General features: G+C 40.7%; 1 protein-coding gene and 1 long non-coding RNA gene across 3 annotated transcripts in view; one reads left to right on the top strand and one right to left on the bottom strand.

The window, feature by feature from the left end:
• The window catches only part of LOC136385321 (uncharacterized), a 69,845-nt gene that overhangs the window by 37,312 nt on the left and 4,673 nt on the right, over positions 1 to 27,860 (top strand). The gene's annotated exons all lie outside the window — the stretch shown is intronic.
• Positions 12 to 27,839, bottom strand: PRPS1 (phosphoribosyl pyrophosphate synthetase 1). The gene is made up of 7 exons (XM_066356095.1): positions 27,570 to 27,839; positions 18,172 to 18,355; positions 16,594 to 16,692; positions 14,347 to 14,471; positions 11,750 to 11,923; positions 2,502 to 2,661; positions 12 to 1,053 (listed from the first exon to the last, which is right to left on the bottom strand). Exons 1-7 carry the CDS (start codon positions 27,689 to 27,691, stop codon positions 961 to 963), a joined length of 957 nt encoding a protein of 318 aa, XP_066212192.1. The 5' UTR covers positions 27,692 to 27,839; the 3' UTR covers positions 12 to 960.

Below are 27,860 nucleotides of genomic sequence, written 5' to 3'. Positions count from 1 at the left end.
ATAGACCGGGATCACACAGACAGATACTTTATTAGTTTCCTCTACAAGAGCTAGTAACATCAATCTTTTAAACAGAAACTTCAGATAATTTGAGGTCAAATAGATTCAAGGAAAGAAGATAAAAATTAAATACTTAAATTAATTAAAATGCACAACACCAACTAGTGGTAGTGGGCTAAGGAAGATTAAGCTGCAGCAAAATTTCACGTAAATGTTAAGGAATACATAGCAAAAAAATGAGGCTTGCTTTCCAGAAGACTATGGTACAATGATCAATTAGGCCCAAGAAGGTATTTGGTCAGGAAAAAGTTAAGATGGTTGAAGGTCAAACCAAATGGAAAAGGAAGATACAAAAGAGACTAAGCAACAGTTCCCTAGCAGAGGGTGATGGATCAGGCTTTATTCCTCCCAAGTAGCATCTGCTGCACTGTGCGCTGTCTTCCCTCAGGCCGCGACCTGAGAGCTGCCTGCCTTACAGGGGATCAGCAACTGCAGTTGGGATCTGGGCTGCCCGGGGCTGTTGTTTTAATTTAGTATAGACCTTAGAGAACTTGTCACATGTTATGGGGGTGGGAGATTGGGTTAGCTTTGTTGCTAGTAGTTCTGAACCAAGGAAACCCTGAAGCATTCACATGAAAAGTAGTCTGAGCTTCCCCAATCACATTGAAACGCCCCCACACAATACCCTTCAAAGCCTGAAATCTTGCAGCAGCTGAGATCTAGTTAAAGGCTGCAAGGTTCAAAACATCAAAGACAGAATGAGACAATGCAGGAAGGAAGTCGAAGCAGTTAGTCTCAACCTGCTTTTCTGTAATTTTAGAAAAACATGAATATATCTGGCATGGGATGTAGAAAGCTACTGGAGCAAGCTGGGTCTTCTGCTGAATTTTTCATCAAACACCAAGGGAAAACAAGGGATGGGATTCACTTTATTTTTTAAAACCCTCAGAGGTTATTCTATTATAAAGGGACATGGCTGAACAGGTAGGAAACAGATTCCCCATTGTGAGTTCTCCTGATGGCTTCTGCAAGGATCATGGAAATGTCAATCACCTAGAAAGGCATGAAAAACATCAGGTTAGGATCATACAGACAGACACGACTTTCCTGGCCTGTTCTGAGGTTGCCGGTTCGAACCCTGGGCTTGCCCAGTCAGGGCACATATGACAAGCAACCAGTGAATAGCTAGAGTGAAACAACTATTTCTTATCACCCCTAACCCTTTTCTCCCTATAAAATCAATCAATAAAAATCTTTTTAAAAAATGAAAGGAAGAAGTGACTGGCCCCTTTGCAGACACTGATGAGCAGACTAATGAGAGCACTGTGTTGTTTCCCCTCGTGAGTGTGCACCTACCTACAACATTTTTAATATTAACCATGTAGGATAGACTAAAATACTAATAGAAGAAAATTTCTGACTCAGGCTCACCAAGATGGTGGTGGGTTGACATTTTTTTTTTTTGGAATGGAATATTTAAGCTAAAAAAAAGAGCCTTAAGAATAACATCAACCCTCCAATTCAACATATTTCAGAAGGCTAATGGATTATTGTATACACTTGATTATTAATTTTAGAGAGAGAAGGAAACATCAATTTGTTGTTCTACTTATTTATGCATTTACTGGTTGCTTCTTGTATGTGCCCTGACTGGGGAATCAGACCCACAACCTTGACATACCAGGGCAATGCTCTAATCAACTGAGCTACCTGGCCAGGGCTACTGTATACACTTTTAAATAAGCAAAGGCCCTCTTTCAATTCTACAGCATGAAAACTTGAGTGCCTAACAATTAATTGGGGAATTACTGTACTTTAAAGTATTGGTCTCAGGACCTGTGGTTTTGTAGATCTTAGATGGAGAAAAGGACTCTACATTTTAATTAATTAATTAATTAATTTTGATTAGACTGACACTAGTTAACATAATTATATAGGTTTCAGGTGTCTAATTCTACAACACATCTCCGTACACTGTAATTTGTGGTCACCCACTCCAAGTCAAGTCTCCTTCCATCACCATTTATCTCCCCTATATCCTCTTCCATCTGGCCCACCCGCAGCAATCACCACAGCTATCCATCTACATTTTAATAAGAACACTAGGTAATCAACTTAGTTTGATTCCAGAACAATTTTGAGAAACACTGGAATTCAAGGGAATATACCATCAGTTTAAAGGTTTCACATTATGTCTCTAGGGGACAACAGTTTAAGACTGACACACACACATACTACAGAACAGACTTGCAAACTTGAGGGACCATCGTTATCACTGGGAGGGCTGTTAAAGTGTTCACTCCTGGGCTCCATTCTCCAGAGATTCTCAAGTCCAGCAATCTGAGTTTTTAAACACGTGATTTTTTTTACTTTTGGATCACAGATCCCAATGACAGACTAAATCCTTAATAGCAAAGGAGGAAATCTTCTGGTAATTCAACATTTTTAACTACCTCCTGAATACTTGGAGAAAGTTTGTTTTACAAGAATCTCACCCTCACCTGTATTTTGGAGCAATGCTTCATCTTATCCTCCTGAGGTATGGTGTTGGTGACCACTACGGCTTCAAAGCAAGCATTGTTAATGCGAGAAATGGCTGGGCCAGAAAATATTCCGTGAGTCAAGATAGCATAAACTCTTGTGGCTCCAGCTGAAAGAAGTCTACAGGAAAAAGCAGAGTTGGATTAGATTAATCCTGTCACTGTAGAACCTGATTTAGGAAGAAGTGTATTGGTCAGCTTGGGTGCCATACCACAGACTGGGTGGCTTAATCATAATTTTACTTCTCACAGTTCTAGGGGCTACAAAGTCTAAGATCAAGGTGACAGCAAAGCAGTTTTTATTCTGAGGCTACTTCTCTTAGCTTTCTGGTGGCTGCCATTTTGCTGTGTTCACACAACCTCTTTGACCTCCACATGCACAGGGGAGGAGGGGTGAGCAAACTCTCTGGTTTATTCTTTTTTGTATTATATAGTTTTTATTTTTAATTAAAATTTTTATTTTTAACTTATTGAACTGAAATGTTTTCAAGTGTCCCACTCAATATAACTCCCTTTAAACAAATCATGCCCACCCATGCCCCATGCTCTTTCCACCCGTTTCACCCTTTGTCCCCCCTCCCTCTACATCCTATTGCTACCTTGTTTTCTGTATCTGTATCTACTTGTGATGTATATATAATTTGACTAATCCCTCCACCTGCTTTGATCCTGTTCCCTCATCACCCTTCCCTCTGACAGCTGTCCATCTGTTCCCCATGCCTTGCCTGATTCTATTTTGTTCCTCAGTTTATTGTGTTCATTAGATTCCACATATAAGTGAGATAATATATTTTTCTCTGCCTGGTTTATTTCAATTAGCATAATAATCTCCAGGCCATTCCATGCTGTTGCAAAAGGTTAAATTTCCTTCTTTTTCATTGCCGCATAGTATTCCATTGTGAAAAATACTAGTTTATCCACTTGTCCACTCATGGACACATGGGCTGTTTCCAGATGTTGGCTACTGCAAACAATGCTGCAATGAACATGGGGGTACATATCCTTTTTTGAATCAGTGTTTTGGGATTCTTAGGATGTATTCCTAGAAGTGAGATAGCTGGGTCATAAGGCAGTTCCATTTTTAATTTTTTGAGGAAACGCCATACTGTTTTCCACAGTGGCTGCACAAGTCTGTATTCCTACCAGCAGTGCAGGAGGGTTCCCTTTTCTCCAAACCCTCACCAGCACTTGTTGATTTGTTAATGAGCACCATTCTGATAGGTATGAAGTGATAACTCATTGTAGTTTTAATTTGCATTTCTCTAATGAGTAGTGACATTGAACATGTTTTCATATGCCTATTGGCCATCTGTATGTCGCCTTTGGAGAAGTGTCTCTTCATTTCTTTTGCCCACTTTTTAATTGGATTGTTTACCTTCCTGGTGTTGAATTTTAGAAGTTAAATTTTGGTTATTAATGCCTCATCATACGTATTGGTGAATATGCTCTCCCATTGTGTGGGCTGCTTTTTTGTTTTGTTAATCATGTCTTTGCTGTGCAAAAGCTTTTTAGTTTGATGTAGTGCCATTTGTTTACCTTGTCCTTTATTTCACTTGCCATGGAGATAAATAGGCGAAAATATTTCTATGAGAGATGTCTGAGAGTCTACTACCTGTTTTCTTCCATGATTCTTATGGTTTCATTACTTATATTTAGGTCTCTTATCCATTTTGAGTTTATTTTTGTGAATTATGTAAGCTGGTAGTCCAGCTTCATTTTTTTGCATGTACCTGTCCAATTTTCCCAACACCATTTCTTTCTTTCTTTTTTTTTTTTTTTTTGTATTTTTCTGAAGCTGGAAACAGGGAGAGACAGCCAGACAGACTCCCGCATACGCCCGACCGGGATCCACTTGGCACGCCCACCAGGAGTGACGCTCTGCCCACCAGGGGGCGATGCTCTGCCCCTCCAGGGTATCGCTCTGCCGCGACCAGAGCCACTCTAGCGCCTGGGGCAGAGGCCAAGGAGCCATCCCCAGCGCCCGGGCCATCTTTGCTCCAATGGAGCCTTGCCTGCGGGAGGGGAAGAGAGAGGCAGAGAGAGGGGGGGGTGGAGAAGCAAATGGGCGCTTCTCCTATGTGCCCTGGCCGGGAATCGAACCCGGGTTCCCCGCACGCCAGGCCGACACTTTACCGCTGAGCCAACCAGCCAGGGCCCCAACACCATTTATTAAAGAGACTTTTACTCCATTGTATACAGTGTGTCCGTAAAGTCATGGTGCACTTTTGACTGGTCACAGGAAATCAAGAAAAGATGACAGAAATGTGAAATCTGCACCAAATAAAAGGAAAACTCTCCCAGTTTCATACCTATTCAGTGAAGTTTGATGTGGGCTCACGCACAGATGTTTTAGGGCTCCTTAGGTAGCTATCCCCTATAGCCTCTACAGACTCATCACTAACTGATGGCTACCAGCACGGGGTTTCTCCACCAAACTGCCGGTTTCCTTCAACTGCTTATGCCACCAAGTAATGTTATTCCTATGTGGTGGTGCTTCGTTATAAATGTGCCGATATTCACGTTGCACTTTGGTTACGAATTCAAATTTAGCAAGCCACAGAACTTTCATCTGTACCGTCCACATCTCAACTGGCATGGCCGTGGGCTGCTCCCCTGTATACACGGTGTTATGTCATCATCTGTGCATGTGCACATGCTGCCACATCATCCTACAGAAACTGGGAGGGTTTTCCTTTTATTTGGTACAGATTTCACATTTCTATCATCTTTTGTTGCTTTCTTGTGACCGGTCAAAAGTGCACCATGACTTTACGGACACACTGTATTTTTGCCTTGTCAAATATACTGCTAACAACAATTAGGAGATATTTCAAAAATGAATATGAAGTGATAAAAAAAGCATTTGATTTTTTTTATTAAACAAGAACATCAGAAAAGCAAACGACAAGTCAAAGAAAGTTGTTCAATTATGCAAATGAGATGAAAAACCAATTTTAACTTCATTGGTGAAAATGCACTGTACCAAAGGCTGAAAGTACTGGAGTATGTGCAGATTCCCTGATCCCCTTATTTTTGTGAGCAGTGTATATATTAATTGATCATAAAGGCATGGGTTTACTTCTGGGTTCTCTCTCTGTTCCATTATTCTGTATACCTGTTCTTTTGCCAGAAACAGTGTGTTTGTTTATTTTAGTGAGGAGAGAGAGAGAGAGAGAAGGGGGAGAAGAGCAGGAAGCATCAACTCCCATATGTGCCTTGACCAGGCAAGCCCAGGGTTTCAAACTGACGACCTCAACCTTCCAGGTCAATCAGTGCTTTATCCACTGCACCATCCAGGCCAGGTAAAACAGGCTGCTTTGATTATAATGGCCTATAGTATAGCTTGATATCAGGAAGTGTGATCCTCTCACTTTGTTCTTCATTTTCAAAATTGCTGAGGCTATTCAGGTATTTTTTTGGTTTGGTTCCACATAAAGTTTTGGAATATCTGTTCTAGATCTGTGAAGTTTCTCCTTGGGATTTTCATAGGAATTACACTGAATCTATCTATACATTGCTTTGGGTAGTATGGATATTTTAATGACGTTAATTCTTTCCATCCACAAACACGATATATGCTTCCACTTGTTTGTATCATACTCTGGGATTTGTTTGTTTCTTTTTTTCTAGTTGTTTTAGGTGCAGGGCTAGATTGTTTATTTGACTTTTTCTTTTTTTTTTTTGCCTCTTAAAATATGCCTATAATTCTATGAACTTCCCTCAGTACTACTTTTGCTGTGACCCATAGAATTTGGATTGTTGTATGTTCATTTTTATTTGCTTATGGGAAATTTTGTATTTTTTCCTTGATCTCATTGTTAACCAATTTATTATTTAATAACATGCTATGTAGCATCCAAGTATTGGAATGTTTTTCAGTTATTCTATTGTACTTGATTTCCAGTTTCATGACATTGTGGTCAGAGAAGATGCTTGATATGATTTCCATCTTCTTAAATTTACTGAGACTTGTTTTGTGTTCTCACATGTGGTCTAGCCTAGAAAACGTACCATGAGCAAGTTTATCTTATCCTCTAAATCGCTGATTCAATCCTCCATTTCATCCAGCCTGCTGTTGATTCCTTCTAGTGCAGTCTTCATTTCTGACATTGTATTTGTCATTTCTGACTGGTTATTTATGGTTTTAATGCCTTTTTTTTTTGTATTTTTCTGAAGCTGGAAACGGGGCGGCAGTCAGACTCCCGCATGCACCCGACCGGGATCCACCCGGCATGTCCACCAGGGGGCAATGCTCTGCCCATCCGGGGCGTCACTCTGTGGCGACTAGAGCCACTCTAGCGCCTGGGGCAGAGGCCAAGGAGCCATCCCCAGCGCCCGGGCCATCTTTGCTCCAATGGAGCCTTGGCTGCAGGAGGGGAAGAGAGAGACAGAGAAGAAGGAGAGGGCGGAGGGGTGGAGAAGCAGATGGGCGCTTCTCCTGTGTGCCCTGGCCGGGAATCGAACCCGGGACCTCCGCACGCCAGGCCGACATTTTACCACCGAGCCAACCGGCCAGGGCCAGTTTTAATGCCCTTTTTAATGCTTACTAAGTTCTTGTTGTGATCATCTATTCATACTCTAAGATCCTTGAGCATCCTAATAACCATTATTTTAATTCTGTGTCTGCTAGTTTGGTTGTTTCCATTTCATTTAATTATTTTTCTGAGGATTTCTCTGGTTGATTCATTTGGGTTACATTTGTCTTCCCATTTTGTTTGTATATTAGGTAGCTCTGACTCCCAAATTTGTTTTGATGTCTTTATGAAGAAGATGGGCTCAGCGGTACTCACCTCCTGGCCACCTGAGCTCTTTGCTCTAGGACTGTTTCTTGAGAGTTATATGTACCCTAGTGTTGTGTGAGTCAGTCTTGAATGCTGTTGGCCCTTTTGTGGGTAGAGCTAACCCTTCAGGCTGGCTGGCTCTAAGGGTCAACCTTGCTTGTGTGTATTAGACGCTAGACAGCGTCTGGCCTCTGGGGTGTAGTTATTCTCAGCATGGTCCATTGTCTGCTGCACTCCTTTGGGTGTACCGCTTGTGTGGCTAGTTCAGTCTAGCATTGTTGTGGTCTGCATCCTATTACTGGCTGTGTTGGTTCTGGGTCTACTTGGGAAGGGTCTGGGCATGGGTTGTCAGACACTCTTTGAAACCCACCATGGGCTACCTGTCTGTACTTCCTACTCTGTTCACTGTTTGTGTCTGTATTTCTGCTCCTAGATGTATATGGGATGAGCCAACCTGTGTATAAGGATCACCTTCCTCCTGTTTAGAGCTGACAGCAGCTCCATAAAAGGGCCCAAGTTCCTTAAGATTTGCCTCCACTTTTCAGCTGTTCCACTTCATTTGCAGCTGCCTGGTCTTCCTGCAGAGGCTTCTGTAGAAAGACTGTAGAGTGGACTCAGATTGATTTCACCCCACCAACCCCTCCACGGGTAGCAAGCTTGGTGGGTTGGGGCAACTGAGGTCGGGAGGACAACTTTAGTGGAACCCCCTACTTCGGGGGTCTCTTGATCAGGAGCTCAGTACAGGAAAAGTGGGCCCTACTCCAGAACCTAATCCTTCAGCCTCTGCTGGATACTCTAATTCTATTTCTTCCCAGTGAGGTGAGCAGCAGCAAGTTCAGGTTAAGTGGGGCTGCCAGTCCCTTCTTTCTGCTGGGGAGTCCCTGGTCTCAGGGAGTAAGATTGAGAGTCTTCTACTGGGACTGATTGTGACCCCTCCCCCACAGTAGGTGGCTAAGCCCCTCAATTGATCCCAATAATAGGCCCCAAAGAACTCACACTTGGAATGTCTGTGCTCTAAGCCTCTCTCCCTTCCTCCTGTGGATCTTAGCCCAGCGGGGCAGGTTATCCGGAAACTGGACCAGCTGACTGTGATGCTCTACCTCATTCAAAGCGTGCAAGCTGCTATGCAGGTGTTGACCACAGAAAGCGCAATTTGCCTCAACTGGGTTTGATGCCTTACGAGCTCTCTGTTAGGATATGCTGCTAGTTAAGGGTAGTTGGGTGTTGCTCTGGTGTTTTCTGTAGTTGGCCATGGATGTGTTGGTATCGTAGGTTCTGGACCTCTTAGGAGAGAATCTTGTGCAGACCAATGTAAGACACTTGACTGTGACTGGCCCTCAGCAACCTTTCTGGATGTAAAAGCAATCCAGAGTTTGTAGCTGCCTCTGCTGGGCTTATGTGCATATGGGAGTACCAAGCTGTACACCTAGGCTGGCTTTTACCAGCCCTAGGCCTTGGGGCAAGTCAAGAACAGGCCCAAGATTGCCTGAGATCCACCTTCTGCTGCTTTTGTCTGCTGGCTGCTTGTTGGGTACAGCCCTTGAAAGAACTTGTAGTATAGTCTAGAAGCTGGGGCAATTCAGGGATTAGGAAGGGTGGTGGGTGTGGCTCCTACCCCAAGACCCCAGCTGTTAGTCTGTCCTGAATTTTTTTAGGGACCCTAGTAGAGTGTGGCCACTAGGAATCTGGTGGGCATGCCCTCTGAAACCCAGAGATTTGGTCTGCCAATAGTCTGGACAGTTTCTGCTGAATCTCCTATAAGGCTGGAACACCAGTCATATTCTCAGGAAAGTTGGGGGAAAGTACCAGCATCAACACCAGACAACTGAGTCACAGTCATCCGAGTCTTTTCAGATTCCTGCTTTCTGGCCAAGGATGCTTACTTCTCAGCAGGGCCCAATCTTTACAGGATGGGGCAAGAGAGATTCCCGAGGGTGGGGCAGCAGCTTTCCCCCAGGCTGATGCCACATGGAGGGGACTGCTGCACCCAAGAAAGATGGTGAGTGCAGTATTAGAGAATGAATGATTCAGCACAGGGGTTCCGGTGGTTGTCCCTCACCGTGTCTGTCCCCAGATCGCCAATTTCACACTCTCCTCACACAACTCCAGTCCTTTTAGCCCTCCTTCTGCCGGAGCCTAGGGTAACTGGCTATGAATGAAGATTTTCTGCATTGGCCCTTTAAGAGGGTGCTTGCATCTCTGAGAATTCCTGGCTCTTTCCCGCAGACAGAAACCTCTTCTCTTTTCACTGCCAAATGCTATGTGGGTGCCTCTTCTAGGTTCTGGTGCTCTAGGCTGGGGCACCTGGCCTGGGGCTTAAAACCCTCACCTCTCTCAGGGGAAACCTCCGAACAGCTGTTCACTCCTGGGAGTGGGACAGTTCTTTTCATGTCTCTGCCCTTTCTACCAGTCTTGATGTGGCTTCTGTGAACCCGTGGTTATAGACTCTTATTTTATTCCTAAATTGATTTTTCAGGCTGATTGTTCTTAAATTTAGTTAGTTATGACTCCAGTTTGGTCCTAGGAGGAGATGAGTAGAACGTCCATCCACTTACTCCATCACCATCTTGAAAGTCCTCTGTTCTTCTAAGGGCACTAATCTCATCATAAAGACCCCACCCTCATGACATCACCTAAACCTAAATACCTCCCAAAGGTCCCATCTCCAAATGTCATCACACTGGGGACTAGGGTTACAATGATTCAAATTTTAGGGGGCCACAATTCAGTCTATATCAAGGAAAGAGAACCAGACTAAGAACTTACCTGAATACATCTGGATTTGTATAAAAAGACTTTGATAAGACTGCTACACTCTACAAAATCCATCACCTCTTCTTTCTGGGCACAAGGCTGGACTACATTTCCCAGCCTCTCTTGCAATAGTTAGGTGTGGACATGTGACTTAATTCTGGCAATCAAAACGTGGGCTGCTACAGTGTACACCACTTCTTGGCTGAGCTTATAAAAATCTTCCATGAGTAATTGATCTTCCATGCCCTTTCCCTTTCTGGCTGGCCAAAATGGAATTGTCTTTCAACGTAATCTAGGAAAGCCACATGTTAAAGATGCAGTGCTACATCATTAAAAGAGGAATACTTGCATTGTAATATGCCATGAATCAGAAAGAAACTTTATGATGTTAAACTACTGACTTTTTTTATTGATTTCAGAGAAAGACAGGGAAGGAGAGAGGGAAGAGTGAGATGAGAAACATCAACTCATAGTTGCTTCACTTTAGTTGTTCACTGAGAGGCTCAAGCCAAGCTGATGACCCCTTCCTCAAGCCAGTGACCTTGAGATCATGTCGATGATCCCACATTCAGCCAGAGACCCTGAACTCAAGCCAGCAAGCCCACACTCAAGCTGACAAACCCACACTCAAGCCAGTAACCTTGGGGTTTCGAATCTGGGAACTCAGTGTCCCGGGTCAACATTCTATCCACTGCGCCACCACTGTCAGGCAAGCCACCGACACTTCAAGGTGTTGATCTATTATAGCAATTAGCATCACCTTAGTAATACAAAGAGACAAAAAGGAAGTTTAAAAATGTATACTCCAGGATCCAAATGAAGACACATTAACACACATTTTTTTTCTAGCATCTATTATATGCCAGGTCCTGTGCAAAGCACACTCAGAGGTTTAGAAAAACGTTATGAGAGACATATTATCCATGGCTTGGACTCTAAGCAATGGGAAGCCACTTAAGGTTTCAAAGGTGAGAAGTGGTGAGATCTGGCCTTAGTTTTAGGAAGATTAGCAAGTGAGAAGGCAATGTGAAAGATGGGGAGCTAAGAGACTGGTGACTGGTAGCAGAATGAACAGAGGGAAGGCAATTTAGAATAGCCAAGAGATGAGAGGTAATATGAAAAAGGAAGAAGCAGCTAAAATAGACAATCAAAAGGTAAGACCTGGGTTTCTGGCTTAGGTAAAATATAAATATGAGAATATATTTCTACCTACCCAGGCCTTTGGATTTCTACTTTTACTCACTAAAAAACAAAAAACAAAAAACAAAAAACAACAACAACAAAAAAAAACAACAACAAAAACAAACAAACAAAAAAAAGCTATTAAAAGTGTTCATAGTAATGGCAAAATTTTGGAAATAAAGTGGTGATAGTTGCATAACACTGGAATGTGGCTAATACCATCAAACTATACACTTAAAATGGTTAAAATGGCCAATTTTATGTTATATTTAATTTAGCACAAGAAAAAAGAAAAAATAAAGAAAGTCTGGGGGAAAAAAAAGAGTACTCATCAACTTAAAAATAATGAAATTCAAGGCAAGGGTGATGAAAATCTCCCAAAGCTAGTCATCATCCATCCGTTCAGTTCCAAAAAGAATTAGTAGGCTTACAGCATGCAGACAGCAATCAGCTTTTTACTTCTAACCACCAGCCTCACTGCTCAGCACTCACTTGTCAGCTGCATGGCAAATTGTGCCACAAGTGTCAGCCATGTCATCCACTAGAATGGCCACCCGATCTTTCACATCTCCCACCAGCACCATGCGGTCCACTTCATTGGCCTTCTTCCTTTCTTTGTGAATCAAGGCAAAGTCAACATTCAACCGGTCTGCAATGGAGGTAACTCTGCAAAACAGGGTATCTGCAATTAAAACCTGAGTGTGCATAGCTGCTAAGACAAAAATAAATGGACTAAGGAATGGGCTTGTTTTCTGGAGAAGAATACTCATTGAAACCAAGCAGTTCCCAGGGCTGGAAGAAAGCAACTAATTAACTGACATCACAAACTGGGTTTTAAATACTAATGTCTCCATATCCTGAGAGTAGTTTATAAATATATCAGTCAAACTTAAATGAATTCATTCTGGGCTACAGTAGAGGATAGACAGGCATCCTCACCAGTGCCAGGAAATACTAGAATGCTAAGGCACATTCATTTAATGGATTGGCAGCCAAAGGGGACAGAGAGAAGACTTGGTTAATTAATGCCAGCAGCGCACACTGTCCCAATCTGACATGTAGATGTAGTGAGAAATGAACCTGAGCCTGGCTGGAGGGTAGCAGTCTCAGTCTGTTCCAATGCCCGTACCCTCATCACACTACACTCTTAGTGATCCACGAACTGTCAGTGTCAACTGTACCTGGACACTAAACTTGAGAGTTCCTTTAACGGCTGCTAGAAAAAAAGTTATATATGCATTAACCAGGCAAACTGGGCATCTCACTGTACAGCTGAAGTATCTCCAAATCAAAATAGGATTTTTTAAGTTATAAGATAATATAAAACAGATTAAAAGATAGAAATGAAAGACAAGTCTGTCTGGTGACAAAGTACCATATCATTAACTCAAGTAGAAATCCATTCAGTGTAAGTAAATGACAGTGTGCCACCCGAGTGGCATGAACATCCATGCTCCACTATGCCATCCTCATCATGTATGGTAAGGCCTGTGCTTTAAATTTTTTTTTTTTATTAACTGGAAGCATCAACTCTCATATGTGCCCTGACCAGGCAAGCCCAGGGTTTCGAACCGGCGACCTCAGCATTTGCAGGTCAATGCTCCATCCACTGCGCCACCACAGGCCAGGCGAATTTTTTTTTTAACGATGGTCACACATCTGAGTTTGTACTAGATATGGAAGAACTGGTAACCACATAATAGAGAATACACAAGGTTTGAACCATAAGCTAGGCAGCATTTGCATCCTGATCTCAGTGAACCGCACCATGTGATCATTTTACTACTACTGCTTGAGCGCATAACATCAAGACTAACCAATCTGCTTGAAATAATTACTTATCCAAGGCAAATGCATGATTATTTAGTTCAAGTATCCCAAATTTTCCATACTTAACCAAGAAACTCACTGTTAATAAAGCATACAGGGCTAGACAAAGCCACTCCCTGTGCCGCTGAGCAGAGAACTATGTATAAGTCATAACTACACAAAGATATCTCCCTACTCCCCAAATCTTGCCAACACAGAAGTGATAGCCACTGACTTTGAAAATACTCTATCATGATAACAAAAATATACCCTCTCCCCCAAAAAACACATGTAGCAATAAGTCAACTACTAAAGGCAGTTTTTCTGTAATGAACTTTGGAAAAAAAATTCTGCTTGATTATTTATTTCAAATGTGACTATTTTCTAAATCTCATGGAAAGATGTGAAAATAATGTACAAGTCAGACAAGTATGCCAACTACCATTAGGGGAATGATTTTTAGTTCTGTCTCTGGTATTACAGATGGTAACTGGGGATTACACGAGCCTGACAAAGCCATATATCTGGCTTAATAACAAAACTTAACTTCTCAGCTTATCAGTGCTGGTGAAGTTACCGAAATAAAAAGCTTGTAGAGAAACAATCACTCAAGATTTGAATGGCTTTTTGAGAGATCTGAATTAACTTTCCCTAATCATCTGTGTTTTGTAGCTTTTCATTCTATTTCCACAAGAGCATGTGTCACCCTTCTGAATGCAGTGCTAACGAGTGACCCACTAAAGAAATCAAAAGCTCTTAGCACCATGTGAGCTGTAAAATACTGCAATCATTGGCAGTTGAAAATGTTAAGGTCTTGGGTTTCAATAAAATGATGCTTTATTTTCCTTCCTACTTAATAAATAATGCAAAGGATCAAAACAATCTAAACAACAACATTGACAAGTATGTAAAAGCTTACATGTCCACTATTATCATGTGATTTGACAGCAGGTGCCACTCATTCGAAAACCAAATTTCCTCCCCATTCTGATAGGCTTCTAGCAGTATTGCCAACCATGAGTGCCAAGTTACTAAATGGGTTACAGCCAGGCCCACAACACCAGACTATTTAGGGCCCCTCTGCTGCTGTTTTCTCTTTCAGGTAGTGACTCAGGCCAGGAAGAGGAGTAAGACTATACCCAGCGTATGTCCCAGCCATCAGTATGTCCATTCTGAAGTACTAAAAAACTGTCACTTGCATAGAAAAACATCACTTTCTGACAACTATATGAAACATTTTCTCAGTAAGGCATTGAGAATAATATGAATTTCAACCATACCTCTTAGCTCCTCCGGCATCAGGTGAGACAATAGTGCAGTTCCTCCACTCAGAGATGTTCTCCCTTATCCACTTCAGGACAGCTGGCTCTGCATACAAATTGTCCACAGGAATATCAAAAAAGCCCTGTAGAAAGGAGCTGGGTCAGTTTTACTTTGTTATTTATTTATTTATTTATAAATAATAAATTTGACATGAAACATTGTGTGATTCTAAGGTATACCTTTCTCTTTCATTTATAAATGACTAACACAAAGAGAATAGTGGCTTGCCCAAAGAATACCTTACTGAAACCTTCTGACTGATTAGATGGTATAGGACTTTAAAACCAGCCTCTTCAAATCCAGGCTATGCAAGAGAGCAAAGCCAGCCCTCAGTTAACCCACAAATGACCATAGGCACATGAGTGAGCCCTTGTGAAAAATGGTCAAGTTCAGCTGCGACCAGAACTACCCAGCCATGTGCATACTCATGAGGTAATAAAAAAATTTACTGCTTTATGTTAAGGAGCAAAAGCTAACTGGTAAATCATTTAGAGATGCTATAGTACATAAAGTTAGTGGAAGGTAATTTTAATAAATTGTCACAGAGAGTAACTAAAAGCCAGATCTGTGCTCTAATATTAGTTGGTGCAGATTAGCTCTGTTTCTCAACTAATTTGCTCCTCTTCTAAAAAATGGGTATATTCACCTGTCCCGTGTATCTCACTGGATTCCCATAAGCCTCTAAAGACAATAATTTGAAAGTCTCTTTAAAAAGTACAAAAACGGCCTGACCTGTGGTGGCGCAGTGGATAAAGCGTTAACCTGGAAACGCTGAGGTTGCCGGTTCAAAAAAACCCTGGGCTTGCCTGGTCAAGGCACATATGGGAGTTGATGCTTCCTGCTCCTCCCCCCTTCTCTCTCTCTCTCTCTCACACACACACACACACTCTCTCTCCCTTCTCTATAATGAATAAATAAAAACAAACAAAAAAAACATGATAGTAAAAAATACTGTATAAAAGCTTTAAAAAAAAAAGTACAAAAACTAGCCCTGGCCAGTTGGCTCAGTAGTAGAGTGTCGACCTGGTGTGTGGAAGTCCTGGGTTCAATTCCCGGTCAGGGCACACAGGAGAAGTGCCCATCTACTTCTCCACCCTTCCCTCTCTCCTTCCTCTCTGTCTTGCTCTTCCCCTCTCAGAGGCAAGGCTCCATTGGAGCAAAGTTGGCCTGGGCGCTGAGGACGGCTCCATGACTTCCACTTCAGGTGCTAGAATGGCTCTGGCAGCAATGGAGCAATGCCCCAGATGGGCAGAGCATCACTCCCTGGTGGGCATGCCAGGTGGATCCCAGTCGGGCACATGAAGGAGTCTGTCTGACTGCCCCCGCTTCTAACTTTGGAAAAATACAAAATAAATAAATAAAATAAAAATTAAAAAGTATAAAAACTATACTGCCTGACCAGTGGTGACACAGTAAATAGAGTATCAACTTAGGATGCTGAGGTACCAGGTTTGAAATCCTGGATCGCCTGCTTAAGAGTGGGCTCATCTGGCTTGAGCATGGGGTCACTGGCTTGACTGTGGGATCACTGATATGATCACACGGTTTCTGGCTTGAGCCCAAGGTTGCTGACTTGAGCGCCGGGTCACTGGCTAAGCCTGAGCGCCCTGTCAAGGCATGTATGAGAAGCAATCAATGAACAACTAAAAGTGACACAAGTATGGGTTGTTGCTTCTCATCTCTTTCTCTTCCTCTCTCAAAAAGTATAAAAATTATTGACATAAGGTAATATTTTTCCCCCTTACTCTGGGTTTATGCTAGAAAGTTTGTTCTAATATCTGTGGCTCTAAATTTAATGATAACAATAACAACTCCCATTTACTTGGTTCCTGTCATGAGGAATTCATTATACTATGAATTTAGCATCTTACTTAATATTCAAAATACCAAAGCCGTGTATAATTAGAGAAATTAAATAACCTGTCCGAAGCTAAAAAGTGTTACAGCAAGTATTCAAACCAGGTGTGATCCCAAAACCTACACTCTTCCCAGAATACCTGAGTGTCTCCCTTTCCAACCACTCCAAATGATTAACACCGTGAACTAAGCTCAATGTAAGGATGTGTAAAATGTTGTTAATGTCTACTTTATTTGAGCCCTACTTGGGCAGTATTTGGCTTCTCTGCAGTCTTCAGCATTATCAGTCGTCTCTTCACTTTTAACTCCTAAAAATCTCTAAGCTCATGTTTGGCTTCTTTTGATACCTGTATTTGAGAAGCATGAAGGTCCATGGTGATAATATGATCTGCACCTGCTACAGAAAGCATATTTGCAACAAGCTTGGCTGAGATGGGAGCCCGGCTCTAAATGGAGAGAAAAGGAAAAAAAAAAGCCAATTTAAGAATTCATTTGCACAAGAAAAATTTATTTATTGTGTACCTACTATGTTTAAGGCACGGTGCTACCAGGAAATTCAAAGAAAGTGACACAGCCATTGCTCTGAGTAGATCACAACCTACTTAAAAAAGTGCAGATATTAATTGGAACATCACTTTTCCAATTCAGGATACATATTACATGAAAGAGAATAACCTTCCTACCTTTCATTTTCTTAACTTAATGTACATATTTTCAGCCTGCTCAAGTGTTTCCAATGCTCAATTTTAATTAGGCAGACAATCTTTTTCGAAACATTTTTAGAAAAATCTCTTAATACATACACTACTCAAACCTATATAACATCTAACATGTCATCCTATAGTTTATTTTGTAAATTATACCACTCCCTTACTCATCTGAAGGGTCAACCTTTCAGCAATCTCAACCACTTAAATAACAAACACACCTGTTGCACTGTAAAATGGCAAAGTCCATGCCCTTTACTCTATACTCTGTAGGAGCATTATACTCAATATTGGAATAAAAATATCTGCCTTCTCCCATGCATTGTATGTATCATATTTCCCCATGTATAATATGCTCTCATGTGTAAGACACATCTTAATTTTGGCGCCTGAAATTTCAAAAATAACACACAAAAAACATGATTACAGAATATTGAACTCAAGTTTTATTCATCATAAAATTCATACACTTCTCATCCCTGTCAAAACCCCCATCCATTAGCTTGTCTTCATCTGTGTCTGATGACGAATCACTGTCTTCAACAGTGAGCACAAAAACAGGTGTGAAAAAGCGTGAAATGCAAGTAAAAAAAACCCACTATAACCACTGTATAAAATGCACCCAGTTTTTAGGCCCCAAATTTTTCCAAAAAAGTTGCAGCTTATACATGGGGAAATACAGTAAATTTTGACCACTGATTACAATAGACAAAACAGACCTGCAAAGTCTTACGTATATACCTTATCCTCTAATATACTAGATAAATAAGGCGTGTGTGTGTGTGTGTGTGTGTGTGTGTGTGTGTGTGTGTGTAATGAGACCAAGTATTCATGTAACAGACTTTGAGTTTCATGAAATGGTCACAACTATAACTCTACAAGGGTCCCAGAGAACCTACAATAGTTTAAAATGTATTCTACTCCATGGGAGTTGATGCTTAGTCTTACTGATACAATTAAATAATAGCAGTGAGCTAGCTGAAAGTCACATATAATTTGGAACAAAATATACAGACTGTAAGTGTGTTGCTTTATATAAACCAATCATATGTCAATTGTTTTAAAGATCAGATAAGGCCTAAGAGAATGTAATTTTAAAAAATATCCTCTAAATATACATCTGATGATTAAGGACTATTTTTGTGACTTGGGGCAAGTGCTCATGCTTTCCGTGTTTAAAAACATTTTTATTTTAAATAAAGGAGTTTCTGCTCCTACCTTATCCTTCTTATCCTGTCGGGCATAAGGGAAGCATGGGATGACCGCAGTAACCCGGCTGGCTGAAGCAATCTTACAAGCATTAATCATGATCAAAAGCTCCATTAGATTGTCATTAATTTCACCACAGCCACTCTGAACGATGTAGACATCCTCTCCACGTACACTTTCACCAATTTCCACGCTACATCCAGGAAAAGAGAGCAGAAACAATAGATCTTAAAGCACTATAGTTCTACACACAGTAAGATCTAATAAGTATAGCTTTCTACTAGTATGCTATGAATGGTTTACAGCTGTGTGTGAAGATTGATCACTTCAGACTTCAGGAGATCACCTGACGGGGCCCTTGTACCAGAAGCAGTTTACTGCCTCAGTTTACTCCAATGCACTACACAAATATTACCTATTTTTACATGGGATATGACAGGAAAAAGATGGGCTAAAGTACTCACAAATCACCGAACTATAATTCCAGTAGGCAGCCTATATCTCATTTCAGGTACAAGACATGTGAATGCAAATTTGATATAGCATCTGCCACTATCACAATCCATATATAACAAAAACAGGAAGATCATATAAAGAATAAATCACTACTGTTCTATAAAGATGCCATCTACAGGATGTAAGGGCAATCTCGCTGTGATATCTGTCACCCCATTGATCAGCAGGGGTGATTCAGGTGATTCGGCTGATATGGCTAGCTAGGCAGGTTTCCCATTCCTCCCTCACCGCTCTATGTGTGACCCTCCCAAAGCTGCATGGTTGGTCGAAGAGGACAACCTTCCCGATAGAGAGGACTGTTAATCATCAAGGGTAAACAAGTAGCTGTGCTCCCCTGCTAGAACTTCTAAACAAGTTCTAAAGATGCCTTCTACAGAGGACAATACCACATCTACTGTATTGGCCAATTCACTCAACAAATATTAAATGTCCCATTGTCAGTCACTGTGCTAGGTGCCAGGGACACAGTAAAGAAAAAACCACATGCAGTCCTTATCCTCATTCCATGCTAACTGTACTCTGGTCCAATTAAGTCATCTTTTAAAAATTCTACAGAAATTCTGATTATGGAGTAGGGCTATCTTTTACCACAATATGAAAATTTTAATATCTATATTTGGATCTTTATCGATAATAGCTTATGATTATAAAATAACCTCAGTAACACCTCAAAACATCATTTCCCTTATTAATCCTCTAGGTGGGGGTGGTTGAGGGTGCGTATTTTTGCATGAATGTGTAGTATGTGTAGACAAGGCATAAATCAAAATGGTTGATAACATCTATTGATCAAGAGAAAAACTTCTTCAACAGGAAATAATTTAATTGCCAGAAGCAGCTAACAAAGGTGATAATTATTATTTATTTATTTCCAATCAAGTAACAATGGAAAGGATCCTAACTTTGAAAAGAATGGGGTTAGTTTATACAGTAAAGCAAGAAAAATAAAAACACATGGTAAGAAATCAAACCAGAAACAAATAAGAACAGGGAAGTTTAGATTCCTGGTAGCCAGAACAAAGAGGAAAACACATTAGTTTTGGATATCTGGAGATAAAACTTCTTCAAGTACTGAATTCAGGGAGTATTTTAGCTTCTTCCCATGTCCACAACAAAATTACAACTAAACTACAGAACAACCATCCCTGAGAACCTCTGGAAGTCTAGCTCAACAGAAGTTGTATAACCAAGAATATGCAGAAGAAGCCTCAAGGAGAGTGGAATGGGGAGGTGGGGTGAGATGGGGGGAAGGGTATAAAGAGGGACCAATATAAAGTGATGGAAAATGATTTAACTTTGGGTGATGAGTATACAACATAATCAACAGTTCAAATGCTATAGAAATGTTCACCTGAAATCTATGTACTCTTATTTGATCAATGTCACCCTGTTAAAGTTAATTTTCTAAATAAAATTTAAAAATTAAAAAAGAAACATAGAAATGAAAAATAAAATAACTGAAATGATGAATATGTAAGAATCAATAGATTAGATGAAGTAGAAGATTAAATCAGAAATTTGGAAGACAAGGTAGCAGAACAACAAAAAGAAAAACGAATCTCCCCAAAATGAGGATTAAGGGGCCCCTTAACAATATCAAGAATATGAATATTAGCATGGTAGGGTACCAGAGAAGACTAGAGGGAGCAAAAGTTGAAAACCTATTTGAAGAAATAATGACAGAAGACCCTGGCAGGATAGCTCAGTTACAGTGTCCAAAGTTGCAGGTTCAATCCCTGCTCAGGACACATAAGAATGAATCAATGAATTCATAAATAAGTTAACAACAAATCATTGTTTCTATCTATATATCACTCTCTGCCTTCCCCTCTCTCTAAAATCAATAAAAATAAATAAATAAAAGATAGTCTCAAAAGAAAGAAGAAAAGAAAGAAAAAAGGAAAGAAAGAGAGAGGAAAGGAAAGGGGAGGAGAGGGGAGGGGAGGGGGGAGGGAGGGAGGGAGGGAGGAAGGAAGGAAGGAAGGAAGGGAGGGAGGGAGGGAGGGAGGGAGGGAGCTCCCTTAACCTGGCAAAGGACATATACGAGTCTAAGAAGTGCACAGAGTCCCAAACAAGAAGAACCCAAAGAAGCCCACACCAAGGCACACCATAATCAAAATGCCAAAGGTTAAAGACAAAGAGAGAATCTTAAAACCAGCAAAAGAAAAGCAGTTAGTTACCTTCAAGGGAACTACCATGAGACTGTCAGCTGATTTCAACAGAAACTTTGCAGACCAGAAGGGATTGGCATGAAATTTAAAAGTTCAAAATGATAAAAAGCTACGTTCTACAACTTAAAGGTTTTTTTTACTCAGCAAGTGATAATCATTTAGATCAAAGGGCAGATAAAGAGCTTCCCAGACAAGAAAAAGCTAAAGGAGTTCATCACCACCAAACCAGTATTACAAGAAATGTGAAACAGATTTTTTTATGAAGAATAAAAAGATAAAAATTAAGAGTAATAAAATAGCAATAACTACATATCTATCTATTATCACTTTAAATATAAATGAATTAAATGTTCCAACCAAAAGGCATAGGGTGGCCCTGGCCAGGTAGCTCAGTTGATTAGATAGAGCATTGTCCCGATACACCAAGCTTGTTGATTCAATCCATAGTCAGGGCACATACAAGAATCAACCAATGAAAGCATAAATAAGTGGAACAAGTGGATTTATCTCTCCATCTCTTAAATCAATTTTTAAAAAAAGGCATAGGATGGACGAATGAAAAAGAAAACAAGGCCCACACAAATCTCTAAAATCAATAAAAATAAATAAATAAAAAATAGTCTCAAAAGAAAGAAGCAAACATATGCTGCCTACAAGAGAACCACTCCAGATTGAAAGACACACACAGCCTGAAAGTAAAAGGATGGAAAATAAGTTTCATGCAAATAGAAACAAACAACAAAAATTTCTGGGTCCTGGCTGGGTAGCTCAGTTGGTTAGAGTGTCATCCCAATACACCAGTGTTGAGGGTTCAGTCCCCAGTCAGGGCACACATGGGAAGCGACCAATGAACAATGTTTCTCTCCTTTCCTCTCTCTTTAAAATCAATAATTTTTTTTTAAAAAGCTGAGGTAGCGATACTTATATCAGACTAAATAGACTTTACAACAAAGACTAAAACAAGAGACAAGGAAGGACCCTGCAAATCCACTTCTGGGCATTTATCCAAAGAAATGCAAACAGTAATCTGAAAAGCTATATCCATTTCTATGTTCACTGCAGCATTATTTACAGTAGTCAAGACATGGAAGCAACCTAAGTGCCCACTAACAGACAAATGGATAAATAAGTGGTACATATATACAACAGAATAGTACTGTGCTATAAAAAGAATGAAATCTTGCCATCTGCGGAAACATGGGTAGATGTAAAGGTATTATACTATGAGAAATATCATATTTCCCCATGTATAAGATGCACCTTAATTTTGGGGCCTGAAATTTGGGGGGAAAAAGTATTACATAAAATTATTGAACTCAAGTTTTATTTATCATAAAATTCATACAACTCAATAAGCGCAAAAAAGTGGGAAATGCAAGTAGAAAAATCTACAACCACTATATAAGACACACCCAGTTTTTAGATCCCTAATTTTTCGAAAAAGGGTGCATATTATACATGGGGAAATATGGTAAGTCAGAGTATGACAAATACCATATGATTTCACTTATATGTGGAATCTAAAGAACAATATAAATGAACAAACTCATAGACACAGAGAACATTTTGATGGCTGCCAGAAGGGAGGGGGATTTGGGGTATGGGTGAAAAGGGGGAACAGATTAAGATGTGTAAATTATCAGTTATAAAAAGAGTCAGGAGTGCCTGACCTGTGGTGGAGCAGTGGATAAAGCATTGACCTGGAAATTCTGAGGTTGCCAGTTTGAAACCCTGGGCTTGCCGGGTCAAGGCACATATGGGAGTTTATGTTTCCTGCTCCTCTCCCTTTCTCTCTCTTTCTATCTCTCTCTCTCCTCTCTAAAATGAATAAATTTAAAAAATTTAAAAAAAAAGAGTCAGAGGTATGTAAAGTATAGTATAGCAAATATGCTTAATATATTGTAAAAGCTATATGTATGGTGTCAGATGAGTACTAAACTTATCAGGGTGATCATAAGTTATATAAAAAATAGTATATGAAACTATATACTACTGTATGTCAACTGTAATTGAAAAATAAAAAAAATTAAAAGAAGTATTTTATACTAGAAATCCTTATGTTAAAAGTGCCTTATATGCTCAAATCAATAACGTAAGTTTTGCCTGACCAGTGATAGTGCAGTGGATAGAGTGCCAACCTGGGGTCCCAGGTTCGAAACCTGGGGGTCACCAGCTTGAGCATGTGCTCATCCGGCTTGAGCACAGGCTCACCCGCTTGAGCTGTAGGTCATGATCCTATGGTCACTGGCAAGAGCCCAAAGGTCGCTGGCTTGAAGCCCAAGGTTGCTGGCTTGAGCCCAAGGTCACTGGCTTGAGCAAGGGGTCACTGACTCGGCTGGAGCTCCACCCCCATTCCCGTCCCAGCCAAGGCAGATATGAGAAGCAATCAATGAACGACTAAAGTGCGGCAACTATGAGTTGCTGCTTCTTATCTCTCTCCCTTGCTAAAGTAGTAATAATAGTAATAATAATAAATAATATATGCTCCTACATCAAGAAACTAGAAATGGGCAATATAAACCCAGAGGATGAAAAAAAATAACTATAAAAGCAGAAATCAATGAAATTGAAAACAGTAAAACAATAGAGAAAAAAACAATGAAACAAAAAGCTGGTTTTATGGAAAGAGGAATCAATAAAATTGATAAATTTCTAGAAAGACACCTGAAACAGCTTCACTGAAGAATTAATTCTATCAAACAGTTAAGGAAGAATTAAAACAGATTTTGTACAAACTTTTCCAGAACAACAGATAAAAGAATTATTTTCCAACTCATTTATATGGTCAGTATTACCCATATACCAAACCAGAAAATGGCAATATAAAAACGAAAACCACACGGGGAGGAGAAAGGTGGATGAGGTTACCACAGGGCAATGGGAACGATCCGTTGTGACAGATGGTTTTGTATCTTGACTGCATCAATGTCAAAATCCTGGTTGTTGCATTATACATACTTTTGCAAGAAAACGGTAGTTTGGAAAAATTATGCTTTGGAATTTTGGGAAAACTGGGTAATGGGGGACAGAGGGTTGCTCTGTATTATTTCCTAAAACTGCGTGTAAATTTACAATTCACATTCTTCCCATTAGCTGGAATGCTCTTCTACAACTATCTCATTCATTTCTCAGGTGTCCAATTAAAATACGTCCCCTGACCATCTTATTAAAAGTGACTTCCCAGAGGTGGAGGTGGCCACCACGCAGCATGCCTTCACCTTTCCCCACCCCCTTGCCCCAGGCGTGTTTTTGTGTTTTCCTTGCTTCTCTCTTTCTCCTAAACTTGAAAGCAGTGTTTTCCAACCACTGGTCTGCAGTCTGCCAGAAATTTCGTGCCAGTCTGGGAAAGAGTTAACCACCTTGATATTGCATGAAGATTATAGATAGAGCCAAAGATCTTAGTGGAATTTGCTTATGCTTAGAGTGATTTCTGCCTTAGGGGTTCCCAAAATAATTCTATTTTCATAGGTCCCTAAGTGTAACAATGTTGCAAACCACTGCTTTAAGGCATTTCTTTTGCCTCTCAAACTTGTTCCCTGAGCTCCTGCAGCTCAGCTGGGCCACTTCTAAATAAACTTCTGTTTGTATAAAAAAAAGTCAGATAAAATATTGTATAAACAAATTTTAAATAAAAGTTATACCCAGAATTGGGCAAGTTACTTAACCTCTGAATCTTAGTTCCTTCATTCATAAAACGGGGATAGTGAGAGTAACTCCTCATAGCAGTATTGAGAGGATTAACTATGACACATGTATAAAAGGGCTTAGCATTGTAACAAGCACATGTTAATTATTCCCTATACACTAAATATTATTAGTAGTAGTACTCCTGGTGAGAATGAAAATTGGTTCAACTATTCTGGAGGGCAATTTGGCAATAGGTATTCAAAAACCTAATAATGGTATAGCCTTTAACCAAATAATTCTCCTTCTAAGGATTTAGCCTAAGAAAATAATAAACAATCAAAGATTTATGTTCAAGGGTTTTCATAGTAAAAGCATTATATCAAAATTGGAAATACCTAATAGGACTTGATTATCTAAAATTATGATAAAACCCTAAGACAAACTACACTTTTTTAAAGATGTTTAAGGCCTGGCCTGTGGTGGCACAGTGGGTAAAGCATCGACCTGGAACACTGAGGTCACCAGTTTGAAACCCTGGGCTTGCCCAGTCAAGGCATATATGGGACTTGATGCTTCCTGCTCCTTCCCCTTTCTCTCTCTCTCTCCTCTTTAAAATGAATAAATAAAATATTAAAAAGATGTTTAAAACCACATAGACTAAATATTAAGGGAAGAAACTATTCAAAATATGTTGTTAAGTGAAGAAAGCTATAAACAACGTGTCATTTTTTAAAAAGTATATAAACACACAAACATCTGGAAGGTCATACATCAAAAACATTAAGTTTGTCTTGGGTAGTGGAATTTTGGGGTATGTCTTTTTACCCCTCATCCTCTTCTATATTTTTCACGTTTTCTGTAATACCATCACCACCTCTTCTTACCAGCATTTGTTGTGTTGGACAGCGTTCTAAGAACTTCAGTCCTATCTCAGTTCTCACAATAACTTTATGGGTAGATACTACTTTACGGATCAGATTATTGATGCAAAGAAAGGCTAAAGATTTAAATCCAGGTTCTCTGAGTCAGAGTCAAGGGCTTAAGTTTTAACTTTTCTTAACTATTTCCGTGATTTGCCATCTATATATATGCATATTTCTTCAGTAACTGGAAAGCAATGGATGATCCTGACTTCAGAAGAAAAGCCACTCTGCTCAAGAGAGCATCAACCCCTGAGATGTTGCCAAACTGCAGAAAATAGCAAAACTGTCTAATTTGAGGATGGGCTCTGCAGTTCCCCATCTGCTGACCCACAGCACCCTCTGAGCTGGCCTGTCCATGATCCCAAGAGTCACACAGGGCTGCAGCTATCATATTTCTGCAGTGCAGAAAAGCCAAAGGTTGGTGAGAGGAAGCTCCACACGCAACATATTCGATTATGTTCAATGAGGGTTTCAGAACATCTAAGGAACCAAAAAGCTAATGATTAAGCCAGAAACAAAGAAAACTAAACCGTCAGCAATTTTCCACACTGGGCTTAATCTTATCCAATGTTTCCACACATGTTACTGTCCAGTTGTTTTAAAAATAAAACCAGACTTATATCTCAGAAAAGTAGATTGGGATTGCTGATAAATTCAGATAAATCATTCAGTAGAAAGATGAGGTTTTTCTTCCCCTCCTCTCCCAATATAGCCTCAGGTTGTGATGTGTTGCATTATGCAGAGGGTGAAGGGTTAACACGTGGAAAAATAAGTCTGTATTTTTTTCTAGAAGCATGGTAACAGAATTTAATAACCACAGTTCTATTAAGGAGCCAAAAAAAAATAAACGTTAAAATGAAAATCATTCTTGTCCCCCAGCTATACTATCACTCTCAAGATCTGGTTGTGTTTTTTCTTCTTTATTACAGCCCATGAGTCATGTTGTGGTCAAAGCTAAAGGCAGCAGCTTGGCTAGCCTCTTTTGACTAAGGTATTGCCTGGTTACAGACGGCATCAGTGTTTGCACTATCATTTGCATCACAACCAGCAGCACAATAATCATGCATCCAGAAGGATGCTGTCCACTACAGATGAATGCCTTTATCAGCATGGTCTACAGAGTAATCATCGTTACACTTTGGTAACAAGTTGAAAGAGAGAAAAATGGAAATAAAACCATTTAGGAAAACATGTTCAAAGCAATCTTAACTTGTTCAACTACTCATTAGTTTTGGTGTCAACTTTCTCCTTAACAGATGACAGTAGATTGTGAGTACTGCTCTGATTTGATCAACAGAATAACCACAAAACACAAAGTAGGCCTATCAGAATCAGAAGATTCTATGTTTAGGTGGAAGGGTATGGAAAGGCTCAGACGCCAAGTTATCTCTAAGATGGCCTCAAGGTGCATGAGGAAGGTGGAAGTGGGGGGAAGGAGCAAATTTAATTAGCATGGCAATGGGTGGCTTGATGGCTCAAGCTAAGACGCTGGCAGTCAGGATGCAGAGTTAATGCATTCCTACTGGACAACTAGATTTAACATAATTATGGCTCAGAGTCTAAAGATGTGATTCTAAAGATGTGAAAAGCCAACACTTGCCAATCTAGGGCAGTCTCCAGTAGTAATCTTGGCGCCCTCGGCACATAATGCTAATTTCCCTCAATACCAAACCCAACACAATTTTTAACTGAAAAGCTGCTTCTTAGCTTCTAGAAGAAAAACCAGGAGGGCTCATTACGCAGTACGTTTTCCCAAGAAAGCTGGACCAAGAGCTGAAGAAGCGCTTGTCCAGCCTGGGTGGCTCAACAGCGAAGCGACAAAGCCACGTGTCTCCACAGCCGAAGCTAAGTGTCTTTCCCTTCCCATCGCTTTAGGCAGCGACTAACCCCAGGCTGGGTCCTCCAGCCATAGCCTTCAAACACAGTAGCTTCACCTCAACCTCAATCTTGACTCGACCCCACCACACAGTGAGAACCAATGTGACCCTCCCGCAAGAGGTAAAATAACGGAAACAGCCTGTAGAGCACGCTCGCCTGAGCTGACCCTTCCCCCCCAACCCAGTTCCTCAGAACCCACGCGGCGGCCCTAGTCCCCCTACCCTCTGCTGCCCAAGTATCGCCCCTGCCGCCCGGGCAGGTGAAGCAGTCAGGGTCCCAACTTCGCCCTTACCAGGTCTCCTGGTTGCTGAATTTCTTAGTCACCACCTTGCCTAGCTCCAGGCCCAGACGGTCAGCAATTTTCTGGGACAAGTCCTGATGGGAGCTGCCGCTGAAGATTTTGATATTCGGCATCCTGGCCAATTACCCTTGGCACTCTTTTCTCAGTGACCACTGCAGCTGTCGAGACCCAAACCGAAGTCAGCACACTCAGTAGTAACCGCTTCGCGTTGCTATTCCGCCATCTTACGTTCCCGCCCGGCGTGCGGCTCTAAATTGTCCAGTGCCTTGGAGGCGGGGCCAA

Source organism: Saccopteryx leptura, chromosome X (assembly GCF_036850995.1).
Source record: "Saccopteryx leptura isolate mSacLep1 chromosome X, mSacLep1_pri_phased_curated, whole genome shotgun sequence".
Taxonomy (NCBI): domain Eukaryota; kingdom Metazoa; phylum Chordata; class Mammalia; order Chiroptera; family Emballonuridae; genus Saccopteryx; species Saccopteryx leptura.
The sequence above is the reverse complement of the archived record's forward strand: the minus strand, read 5'-3'. Positions and strand labels throughout refer to the sequence as shown.